Raw genomic sequence first — 12,799 nt, forward strand, 5'->3', positions numbered from 1 at the left:
TAAAATTAGAATAAAAGTTTACATCTCAACCCCTGTAATACAAGAAAATAACTTACTAGTGGAGTGTGTGTGTGTGTGTGTCAGTCCCAGGACTTTAACTCAAGGCCTGGGCACTAACCCTGGGCTTTTTTGGTAATTAATTGGAAATAAGAATCTCACTGACTTTCCTACCTGGGTTGGCTTCAAACATCAATCCTCAGACCTCAGCCTTGTGAGTAGGATTATAGATGTGAGCCACCGACACCTAGCTCCACATTATCGTCTTCCCTCTCTCTTATCCCTAACTTGTAATAAGGGCTCAAAACATAATGAAAAATCTGACTACATAAAATTTGGTTAAGTTCCACATAGGAAACATAATAAATTCAAAGAAGAAACAAATGATGGCCTGGGGAGAAAAATACAAGAATAAATCATAAAAAATTCCCATATTTAGGGGCTGGGAAGGTGGCTCAGTGGTAGAGCGCTTGCCTTGCATGCATGAGGCCCTGGGTTCGATTCCTCAGCAGCACATAAGCAAAAAGAAAAAAAAAGCCGGAAGTGGCGCTGTGGCTCAAGAGGTAGAGCGCTAGCCTTGAGCTGAAGAACTGAGGGACAGCGCCCAGGCCCAGAGTTCAGGCCCCAGGACCAGACCAAAACCAAACAAACAAAAAAATTGCCATATTTAGGGACAAAAAAACAAAACACTTGACTATTAGCAATTTCATGTGATTCAACATCTTTTTAACACATACCAAATGAAAGATAAGTATATCTAATCTATTAAAACATCTTTTACAAAACATGACAAACCAAAAATCCATTTTTAAAACTGATTGAGTAAGGGCTGGGCATTGTGGTACACACCTGCAATCCTAGCACTTGGGAGGCTAAGGCAGAAGAATTACAAGTGTAAGGTCAACCTAGGCTATGTACCAAGACTGTATCTCAAAAGACCAAAATGAAACAACAACAAAAAAAAAACCTGGCAAACAACTGAAAAAACATCACAGAAGAAACAATAATACACATAAGATGCATTGCCAAGAAACGGTGATGCACACAGATCATCCCAGCTACCCAAAAGGCTGAGATCTAAGAATCAAGGTTTGAAGCCAGCCCAAGCAGATGAATCTGAAAGACTCCATCTCCAATTAACAAGCAAAAAGCTGGACTGAAGGTGTGGCTCAAGTAGTAGAGCACCAGCTATGAGTAAAAAAAAAAAAAAACAAGCAAGAGTACCAGGCCCTATATTTAAGCCCCAAAAAAGGAAAGAAAAAAAAATAAAAGCAACAATGTGTGATCTCAGTGACAAGCAAGTAAAATAAAACCTGAAAGGCACACCATAGTGTAATTTCCAGAGTAGTGAAACATGACTTTACTAAATGATATCTCTGCTAAGGATGTGAGGAAAAGTGCATCCACCAATCAATTTTCTGATGTATAATTTAGTAGTTCTTATTTGGCATGCTCTTAGGACAAGAAATTTCACTTCTAGGATCCTTGAGGTGCAATATGTAGTTGAACACAAATATAACAGATAATATGTAGAAGGCTATTGGTTGCAATATTATTTATTATAGCTAAAAATTATAGGCAACTTAAATTTCTTCCACAAAAGAACAAACTGCCAAATAAATGGCAGAAAGGCCTTACTACTGAAATAACTACTGAAAATAAATCTAATGTCCACACTTGGAACAAGCTGGATATGAGATTTTTGGATTAAAAATGAGCAAGATATAGGAAAGTATAAACCTTTTGTTCCCATTTCTCTGTATACCCACACACAATATGTTTTTCCATGCACACACAAGAAAATGAAATACACACTGAAAGACTGACAAGAAGAGTCTCAGGTGGGGGTGTGGCTATGGAGGTATGCGGTAACGCTTCTATACTGCTCTGGCTGCTTGAACAGTATGTACTTCTGCCATAGTTTTTCTTTAAGTAAGGAGGGGAAAAGCATGCTGCCTGCTTTGGGCAGAGAATAGTGTAAGGAGAGCCATTTGTCATCCAAGCACAGGGACTCAAGGTGAGATCCCACTCATATCACGAGCACAGGACGAAGGTCAGAGATCAGGGTATCCGCAGGAAGCTCATTTAGCCTCTCACCCTTGGACTTTGCACCTGAAATCAGATATGTCAAAGTACTTTACAGGCAGAACAGGGCTTTAGAAATCAGAATGTATTACTGCTTGGCCTGACAAGGTCCTCCCATGAAAAACCAGAAAAATCCTAGTAAAAGCTACAGACTCCTAAAGAAAATAAATGAAGGAGGGACAGATAGATGAAAGATTTACCAACCAAGTCTATACCATGTGGGTCTCATCTGGACCCAACTTAAACAACTGGCTGAACATGAACACTGACTGTATATTTCAGATAATACTGGAGAGCCATTATTACTTTTCCTTCGGGGGGAGAGCAGTACTGGGATTTAAACTCAGAGCCTCGAACTTACTAGGAAGATGTTCTACCACCTGAGTCATGCTTCCAGCTCATTTTGCTTTATTTTCTCAAATGCCTTTTGCCCTGGCTGGTCTAGGCCATAATCCTCATATTTATGTCTCCAGAATAGTTGGCATAACAGGTAAGCACCACTACACTCAGCTTTTTATTGGTTGGGATAGGGTCTCACCAACTTTCCACTGGGACTGGCCTTGACCAATGATCCTCCCATCTCTACCTCCCAAGTGGCTGGGATTACAAGCATGAGCCACTGTGCCCAGCCATAGTTATTATTATGAATGAAATGGTATAAGGTTTGATGTCAATATCAAAACACTGCACCAAGATGGATGGAATTATAGATAGATAAGATTAATTGCTGAAGTTGAGTGGTAACAGGGTAATGCTACTTTGACATGCATTTGCAATTTAATATAACAAGTTTTTGTAAAAAATATATGGGCCTCATCTTCCTAGGTCAGAGATATTCAAGACCCAGGTAAGGTCTGTGGCTGAGGTGCATCTCTGTGCTGCCTCATCCAGACTAGACCTCAGGAAGTGTGAAGGTGCACCCTTCATACCTGAGGTGCTGTGGGTCAGTGGTGTGTGTGTGTGTACATGCATACGCATGCACAGGCACACACTACTCAACCAGATCCTAAGACAAGAAAGCAGTTATACATATCACAGAAAGGCCCAGTGCCAAGGGGAGGGGTGGAGTCACGGCAGCGATGAGAAGAACGCTGCGTGACCACCCGAGAGCACACGACCCCACCCTCATTCCCAGTTCTGCGGGCGGTACAATGAGCTGGTACTCAGGTGCTTTAATGTTCTGAGACTGCCTTGTAGAAGGGCAAACCCCTCCCCTGCAGGCCCCCTTGGAAAACCTGACTATGATGAGGTAGTTCCCCAAATTCACACAATGACCCACCAGCCCTAGTTCTGGCCATGCCACTGGTAAAGAGGCAGAGAACCTTAGACTTCATCTGTGAAATCAAAGACCTATGGGGTGTTTATTAAAGTCTCTTTCAATTGTGTGTGTGTGTGTATGCCAGTCCTGGGGCTTGAACTCAGGGTATAGACACTGTCCCTGAGCTTTTCTGCTCAAGGCTAGCGCTCTACCACTTGAGCCACAGCTCCACTTCAGGCTTTTTAGTGATTAATAGGAGGTAAGAGAATCACCGACTATCTTGCTTAGGTTGGCTTCAAACCAAGATCCTGAGCTATCAGGCTCCTGAGTAGCTAGGATTACAAGCACAAGCCACTGGTGCCTAAGTCTTTTTTTTTTTTTTTTTCAGGCAGCTTTGTTATGTAATCCAGACTATAATCTTCCTGCCTCAGCTTCCCAAGTAGCCAGAATTACAGGCCTATGCCCAGCTCCTTTCAATACTCTTTTACATAAGCCTCTCATCTGAGTAAAAGGGCGAAGTACCAGGCCATGATAGACATGTCTCTCTGTGGTCCTCTAACCACAATGATAAAGAAGCTGAGGAGAGGGCTGGGAATGTGGCTGAGTAGAAGACTGCTTGCCTAGAATGCATGAAGCCCTGGGTTTGATTCCTCAATAGCACAAACACAGAAAAAGCCAGAAGTGGTGCTGTGGCTCAAGTGGTAGAGTGCTAGCCTTGAGTAAAAGAAGCTCAGGGATAGTGCCCAGGCCCTAAGCCTGGAAAAAAAAATGCTGAGGAGAGGAACGGGGTCCTCAACTCCTTTCAGACTGCTTAGCTTAGACTGGTGGAGGGATGAGGGGAGGGGGGGACTGAGAGAAAACCCGCACACCTCCATGAAAGTAAGCACGCTCCAAAGTGAGGAGAACCCAGGGGTAGGAGTGAGGAGCAGAGGGGAGAAATCAAGGTTCTGGCATTCATGGGTGGGCGAATGTCTGAGACAAGTTCCAAAGAATCCTAAAATCACCTTGGAAAAGCCATCACACCATGTGTTTGTGGCAGAATATAACTTGATCATCTTGGCCCCTCTTGTGGCAAAGCAGGTCTTTTAAGGTGAGATCTGTGATTATCTCAAGAGATCAATTCCAGGCTGTCACTGCTGCTCAAACAGCTCTTACTGTGTATTCCAAAGCCACTGTCTGACCCTCTTTCAGCAAGACATACCCGCTGGCTGCATGCTCAGGAAAAGCAAACAGATGGCAGACAGGAAAGAGCAGTAGCTTGTTCAGCTCAGTGCTCGTGCTTCTTACCCACATATTCTGAGAGGAAGACGACAAAGAACGGAGTGACCAGGTCATTAATTCCCTGGACATACCCACTGGCAGGGTGTCGGATGGCCCAAATAAATAGAATTCTTTCAAAGATCTAGGAAAATGAGAAAGAAAGAAGACACAAGTGTTAAATCAGAGGACAACGCCTTCTCACCCTTCTTTTTTCCTACTTCATAATTAATTTCAGGCATTGGGGGCGGGTGGGAGAATCATTTAGAACAATTAAAAACACCAGGGACAAAGGAAGAATATCAGTACAAAAAAGTTTCTAAGGGCTGGGAATATGGCTTAGTGGTAGAGTGCTTGCCTAGCCCTGGGTTCAATTCCTCAGAATTACATAAACAGGAGATGGAAGTGGTGTTGAGGCTCAAGTGGCAGAGTGCTAGCCTTGAGCAAAAGAAGCTCAGGGACCGTGCCCAGGCCCTGAATTCAAACTGCAGGACTGGCAAAAAAAATTAAATAAATAAATAAATAAATTTAAAAAATGGGCTGGGAATGTGGCTTAGTGACAGAGGGCTTGTCTTGCATGCATGAAGCCCTGGGTTCAATTCTTCAGTACCACATACACAGAAAAAGCTGGAAGTGGAGCTGTGGCTCAAGTGGCAGAGTGCTAGCCTTGAGCAAAAGAAGCTCAGGGACAGTGCCCAGGCCCTGAGTTCAAGCCCCAGGACTGGCAAATAAATAAATAATAATAAATTTTTAAAAGTTTCTAACACACAAGTTGTGGTTTAGATACTTTCCCCCTTTTAGCTTCTCAGTATCTGGGTATCAGGACATAAAGTTGGGAGGAAAAGAAAGGATAGTGACACAGACTGATTAAAAACAGAATGCTGGGATGGTGGCTTTTGCCTGTCATTCCAGTCCTCAGGAAGTGGAGGCAGGAGAATGACGAATTCAAGGCCAGCCTGAGCTACATAGCAAGTTCTAGGCCATCCTTGGCTGCACAGAAAGATTATGTCTCAAAAATATCTACACACCCCCAAATCAAAATAACCTAACATATTCAAAGCCCTGGGTTCACCCCCTCACACTATTTAAAAAAAAGAACCCTCAATAATAATAATTAGAAAAAGGGTTGTTATGAGTGTCCCTAATACCACCACATTCTCAATTATGGATGCTGCTGCTTTGGTTATTGCCAGAAGCAAGATATCAGAGCATCCTACCTGACATCTTTTCTTAAATCTTTTTTGGTCATTTTAGGATTCAGATAGGAATACCTTCTCCACCACTCTTCCCTCTCTCCCTGCTGAGGAGGAGATCTAGATTTAGCTCATTCTCGCCTGAGTAGGAACAAGTGACAGACAACACAAGCAGGAAGTGCCTTCGTATGTCAGGATACAACTGGGACACGGGCTGGGATAGGACATTGAGGGATTCAAATCCCATGAACTCCTACAGCTAGAGCTACAGCTAGAGCTCTGAGCAAGAGAACTCAGCCAGAGGCCCCCTGGGGAAGCCTCTGGAGTTATATAGACATTAGTCAAAAGAAGCCACATAGGCCTATGTGGGGTACAAGGAAAACATATCTACTGTCCCTTAAGAGAGTTCTGTCCTATCCTAGTCAACTGTCTTCTGCTTTCATTCAGCCCTCTGGGCTTTCCCTTCGTCTTCTCTCAACCTGACGCTATCCCCTGACTGCCTGTGTCCTGATAAGCACATACAGGCTTGAGCCATTCAGAGATGGCAGGTGAGAGCAGGCACATGAAGGTGGGACAGGTCAGAGAGCAAAGAGGCCCTTCCAACCAGACAAGGTCTCTCAGGGAGACCAGGGAAATGAAATACAATTTCAGGAGCTGATTATCTAGTGTAAGAAAGAAGCAAAGAATCTAGAGACAATAAAGGATGTTTCTTAGCCCCTGCATCATAGGTGACCAAGTCTGCCTCCAGCTGTCTAAGAAAGCTGAGGAACACTTCTGGCAGAGCAAAACCCTGCCTAAAACCGAACTGGTTTTCTGCCTCCAGTTGCTCGCTGTCTGTGTTGAAGGAAGAACATGGCGTCCTTGTTTGTATTACAGCCTGTTTGTATGCATGAGAGCCCTTTTATACATCTGCCTCTCAGTTGCTGAACGACCTCTCTCCCTTCCTTGAAAATGAAGCCCAAAGCCGGGCGCTGGTGGCTCACGCCTGTAATCCTAGCTACTCAGGAAGCTGAGATCTGAGGATCGCGGTTCAAAGCCAGCCCGGGCAGGAGAGACCGTGAGACTCCTATCTCCAATAAACCACCAGAAAACCGGAAGTGGCGCTGTAGCTCAAGTGGTAGAGCACTCGTCTTGAGCTGAAGAGCTGAAGGACAGCGCCCAGGCCCAGAGTTCAAGCCCCACGACCGACAAAAAAAAAAAAAAAGAAAAGAAAGCCCAAGCTAGATACATCATGTTCCAGAAAAATCGCAAGAACTCCCTGCCTCAGTCTGTCTCCTCTCACCACCTTTGACATGTGTCTGTCTGGATGCTTGTGTTAAAAAGCTCCTCCTGGGGCTGGGGATGCAGCTCAGGGGTAGAGATGGCATGCAGAAATCCCCGAGTTCCATTCCCAATGGCACAAAATAAAAACAATTTAAAGAAGATCTTCCAGGTCATTGCTGTGAAGGACAGACCAAGGGCTTCGCCTGCCCTACACTGTTGGCCCTTGTGAATACACAAATCCTTGGTGACTGGCTTTAACAATGTTGTTCAAGTCAGGAGACCAGCAGGATGTCTGGTGGGTAATGAACAATGCACACACACTTATGCAGTACCATAAAGAAGCAAAAGAATGCCACCGGAGGACAGCTTGCTGGGGGTGGAAAGGAAAATCCCCCATGAGTTGTCTATGCCTCCTCTTCTAGGAGCCATTTTGACTTGTTACAGACAGGTCTCAAAGACCTCACAGCAAGCATTTCAGTTCAGTGTTACTTTCTGGTCCTTGGATGGCATTCTTACTGTTTTAACAGAAAGACTAGATGAGATGAAGGTTTGCATTTCCATCTTTGTTTCCAGGTTTCACTTTGAAGGGAAGACTTTTAAACAAACTATTACGTTCATATACAAGTTGGGCTGACATGAACAAGTAAAAGGTAAGTATCTCAACACTGCCACCCAGAAATGAGGGCTAAGCAGGGATGAATTGTGGGAAACTGAACAGGGGGAAGAAAGGAACTCTGGCTGCATATTTAGCTTCCATTGCACTGAATCTTATGGGTAAAACAATGGTGTCACTCCCAAAATGTTCCTTATGGTATTGCTAAGTCAGGAAGGCTCTCACCAAGAGAGACACCTGTATTTAAGTAGAATTACGAACACCACTCCAAGTCAATTTATTTTCAGAATTTTGCTACCAGCTCTCTCTATTCTGCACAGAACCGACAGATTGCTTCAAGGAACATGAACACTTAGCATCCTGTCTATTGCAGAGCTGGGAAGGAAACTCCTGACCTCAAGGAGCTGGTAGTTACAGCTAAGCTGGGAAGATTAAAAAGGTAGGAACTTCTGGCACATGCTATAACACAAAGAAACCTTGAAGGCTGATGTTAGTGAATTAAGCCAGTCACAAAAGGACAAATGTTCTCTAATTCCATTTAGCTGAAGGACCTGGAGTAGTCAAATGAAGAGAAATAAAAAGTAAACTGGTGAGCTAGGTGCTGGTGGCTTAGACCTACAATCCTAGCTATTCAGGAAGCTGACATCTGAAGATCATGGTTCAAAGCTAGCTGAAGAAGCCAAACCCATGAGACTCTTATCTCCAATTAACTAGCAAAATGCCAGAACTAGAGGCATGGTTTTAGTGGTAAAGTACTAGCCTTGAGTAGAAAAAGGCAAGTGAGAACTCAAGGCCCTGAGTTCAAGCCCCAGTTTCTCAGTCTCTGTCTCTCTCTTCACACACACACACACACACACACACACACACACACACACACACACACACACACACACACACACACACACACACACACACACACACAAATGTAGAATGGTGGTTGCTAGACAAAAGGGAATTACTAGTTAATAGATACTAAGTTTTAGTTTGGGAAGATTTGGGACTAGATGGTAGTAACAATTATGTAACAGTGTGAATATACTTAGTGCCACTGAATCATACATTGAAAAAAGTAGTAAAAGCTGGGCACCAGTAGCTCATGCCTGTAATCATAGCTACTAAGGAGGCTGAGATCCAATGATCGCAGTTTGAAGCTAGCCCAGACAGGAAAGTCCATGAGACCCTTATCTCCAATTAACCACCAAAAAGCAGGCAGTAGAGCTGTGGCTTAAGTGGTGGAGTGCTTGCCTTGAGCAAAAAAGCTCAGGAAATTGCCCAGGCTCTGGGTTCCAGCCCCAGCATACACACACAAACAAATAGTTAAATGGTAAACTTTATGTATATTTACCAAACTTTTTTTTAAATCCTAACTTCCATCTTGATAAAGTAGGCCAACTGTAAGGTGTGGGTTGTTCATGGGCATCAGGTAGGCTGAAGGCTGGGCCAGCTCCTTACCTGTGAAGGACCCATGAGGACACAAGAGAAAGTGCTCTGAGGCAACGCTCCGCAGAGGAGCAATAGCTGCACACCGTGAGCAGGGGCCGTGCGCTGGGGCGGAAGGACCAGAGAGCGTTAAGTAATTCCCTCACCTCCTGTACAAGTGGCTGCTGGAACAATGGAATGAGAGGATTCGTCCTTGGAATGTCAATGTGAATCTGAAAAAGAGAAGCCATATGCACAAACACCAATGCCAATGTGTTCTTCTGACAAGTACTTTCTTTTTCTTTTTTTTTCTGACAAGTATTTTCTTAACAAATGGAATCAGAGGAGTAAGAATTAGAGCACAGTTTACCTTCAGGAAGAACTGACACAGACAAAAGTCCAGCTCAACTATCTCCATTGAGCATATGCAAGCTGGCCTCAGCTCAGCTAACAGCGAGGCACCTTCCGAAATGGCCATTTTCATCCAACTGCCTTGGCCAATCCACTGCTCCCACCCACTCCCCATAAGTCTGAGCCACTCCGGGCCAGCGCTGTGTACAGGTGTGATCAAAGTATGTGGCCCTCCTGCTGCCTCTGACTTTCCAAGATCTGAAGGAGCTCCCACTGCAACCTCCCAGACCAGGCTGGGGAGCCAGAGGAGACAGCAAGGTCTATGAAGTCTTGATGGGTAAGATTCGAGGAAGGCCCAGGCGGCTCGCCTCTCACTTGGTGCTGAAAGATCTCATTTCTGTTGCCAAAGTGGTCAGTCCAGCTGCTTTCAGCTTGGAGGACCTTCCAAGGCCCAGTCTAACCATCGTAAGACAGCGTCCACCGCAACAGAGGCCACTTCCGTTCTCAGGCTGATTGTGGACAGCTGTCCCTCCCCCAGTCTCCCCTCTTCTCCTCCCTCTGCATGCTGACCTCCTCAGCCTGTGAAGATTACTGCAGGCAAAGATGGAGGACTCCCTAACCGTGAAGACTCAGACAGACAAAAAGAACAGAGAAGTGGGTGCTGTGTGGGCACTGTGGCTGTCAGAAGGCAATACTGGTGGCATGGGCCACTCCTGAGTGGTCTGTAGCCCATAGTACTCAGTGTGGTCTGTGAACCAGCGGCATCTGCTACTGGGGATTTGTGGGGGGTTCACTGCAATCCTGCATTTTCCCATAATCCTCAGGGCCAGGGGAGGGGGGTGAAGGGGATGTGCTTATCAAGGTCCCAGGTGACTTGTACACATGTGAAGGTCCGAGACGTATTACAACTGACCACTGCTAAAGATGTCAACCTATTCAAAAAGACCAAAATCAAAGATACTCAGTGCCAAGAAGGGAAGAGGGCCTGGGAATGATGGAAGCCGCCCCAGGCATGCCACCACCTGAAGACTTGGAAAGTCTCTACCAGGAGGTTCCAGGAGTTAAGTATTACCAGGAGACACAGGTCGAGAACAGAACCGCTAAGACTGTACCTGTCTGTAGGTGTCCTGGTGATGCTCCTCGTTTCTGGAGTCGTAATACTGCTCAATGAAGCCAAAATACTCCTCCCGCTTCCGCTGCAGGGTCAACGTCCGCCTCTCGGTGTTTGCTGGGAGATAGCCCTGCAGACGACACCGCCCGTGAGGAAGGACGCTCGCTGCTTGGAGGGACAGACGCTGGCTGGATGCTTTTTCATTTTAGATTGAGCAGTGGCTGGGAAACTGGCAAAGGCAGAAGGAGAACTGCCAAGAGGACAAGGGTAGTTCTCTTGGTTTGGGCCACTCAGTGTTTTTTTCCTCTGCCAATGGGATCCACATATGCAGATGAGGTGAGGCTGACCTTCCTAGGGTTATTCATTCCTGAGGCCCCGCCCTGCCCGTGGAGCATGAACCACTGGTAAGCTTCACAGCCCTCAGAGTGGGCCTCTTCCACAGCAAGGAATGGAGGTCAGTGGGAGGGAGCTGGGCCCGAGTCTCCGCCTCAGAGGCCATGATCTCTCACTGCCACGGTGTAATCCCTTCCACACTTCCGGGAACCACAAGGATCTGGCAGCTTCTACAGCACAGCATTAGGTGTGCCAAATAGCCTGGCAATGAACACACATGCTTCTCCAGGGTAACCCTGAGCACCACCAGCTTAGGGAGCTGAATGGGATTTGCGACAGAGCAGTTTCGATGCCAGCACAGACCTGGCAGCAGCCCCGCTCCTAGTCCAAGTTCCAGCCAATTTTCACTCTTAGCCCTGGTCCCCATCCCATTCTTCATTCTCATACCTCCCAATCCTCTTCTGCTCAGCAAAGCCACTCTGAATGGCACTGAGCCTAGAAGTGGCAGGGGTGATGGTTACATGGTTGTAAGATTTCAGGTTGGGGGCTCAGAGAGAAGACACGCTTCCTCTCAAAGACCTTAAGCCATGCATTGCACAGCAGTGCCGGGAGAGCAGGGATGGGTGCTTATTCGGTTTTGGATCTGCTCACAGCATCTGGCACTGTGCCTGGCAAACAACAGGCCCTCAAAAAAGTCCTTCCTAGATCAACAGATGAATTTTACAGGCACTTCCCTCTCAGTGGCTGGCACAGTATTCATGGGGGGCGGGGAGGGACACTAGTACAGCTTATGAGGAACCACCTAGTGACGGGTCACCATGGGAAGTGGGCTTCAACCACTTGAGTTATTCAAACTGCAAAAGGAGATATGCCTAGGCAGTGTCCAGCTTGCTCACAGCACGTGGATTCCCCTGCTGTGACTACAGAGCCAGTTGTGCCCATCTTCCTGCATGGGAGTGGGACTAGATCCCCACCCTGCAGGGGTGGGATGAACTCGCAGGGGTCTCTAAGCCATCCAGTGGGGACGGAGAACTCTATGGAGTAAGACCAACATGTCCAGACTAACCTCATCAGGCAAGAAGGGCTGTGTGAGGCTCACGCTTCTCTACACAGGGGTAGAACTCACCGACAGGAGTCTCCAGGTTACAGGCCGAACCTCCCTGGGAACCCCTGGCCAGCTACACTTCCTCAGCTCATCTGCAAACAGACAACAGCCTCATTGGATTAGGTCCTCCCACAAGGCCCTAAAACAAACCCAGATCAGAGCTGCCAGATGCCTCCTACCGCTCAAAGACAGATACCACCACCACTAGCACCTGCTGCCGACAAGCAAGGGTAAGGCCCAAATTGACAGCTCTGAGCGGCAGAGTACCAAGTAAGGGCATGGCAGCCATCAATCAGCTCAGAGATGAGAGTTAGAAGGGAACAGAGAGCCCCATGGGTGTGGATTTCTGTGAGGACCCCCTCGAGGCAGAAGAGACGAAAGCCATAGCTGCACTATGGTCTACAGGCACCAGAAAACCCATCCCGTCTAGTTTGGTCCCTCATCTCTAGCAACAAACTTCTGCCTTAATACCTGCATGTCACTGCAGTGGGCGCCAGATCAGGAGATGCTAGAAAAGTAAAAGAAGGAAGAATAAAGAGCAATAGCTTCCAGGTCTCTGAGACTCCCAGTCACCAAGAGCTGCTGCTGTGCCCAGGGCTCTCAGGAACTCACCTAAGTCAGTGTTGTGGCTGGAGAGAAGCTGACGGAATTTTTCTAGGCGGGTTTTCTCCCGGACGGTCATGGGGGGTGCCCCGGAAGCATTCTGGTCTGAGATCCGGGCTACGAGGGGGATGATGGGCCGGAGAGGGAGTGACTGCTGTTTGTGGAGTGGGTTCCTCAGACATGTGTCACCTGAGATGGTTTGAAAGAGAAA

The 12,799-nt window shown here is 46.5% G+C and overlaps 1 protein-coding gene across 3 annotated transcripts in view; it reads right to left on the minus strand.

The window, feature by feature from the left end:
• The window catches only part of Tbc1d22b (TBC1 domain family member 22B), a 63,141-nt gene that overhangs the window by 26,880 nt on the left and 23,462 nt on the right, over positions 1-12,799 (minus strand). For all 3 annotated transcript variants that reach the window (XR_006147987.1, XM_042683844.1, XM_042683845.1), the window contains 5 exons: positions 12,598-12,777; positions 12,007-12,077; positions 10,549-10,677; positions 9,253-9,318; positions 4,628-4,742 (listed from right to left, as the gene is read on the minus strand). Coding sequence is in view for 2 of the 3 variants with exons in the window: in XM_042683844.1 (XP_042539778.1) it covers positions 4,628-4,742; positions 9,253-9,318; positions 10,549-10,677; positions 12,007-12,077; positions 12,598-12,777 (561 nt within the window). In the remaining variant the exon portion in view is untranslated. The remainder of the gene's footprint in view (positions 1-4,627; positions 4,743-9,252; positions 9,319-10,548; positions 10,678-12,006; positions 12,078-12,597; positions 12,778-12,799) is intronic.

This window comes from Dipodomys spectabilis, unplaced genomic scaffold (genome assembly GCF_019054845.1).
Source record: "Dipodomys spectabilis isolate Male_0828 unplaced genomic scaffold, ASM1905484v1 ptg000085l, whole genome shotgun sequence".
Taxonomy (NCBI): domain Eukaryota; kingdom Metazoa; phylum Chordata; class Mammalia; order Rodentia; family Heteromyidae; genus Dipodomys; species Dipodomys spectabilis.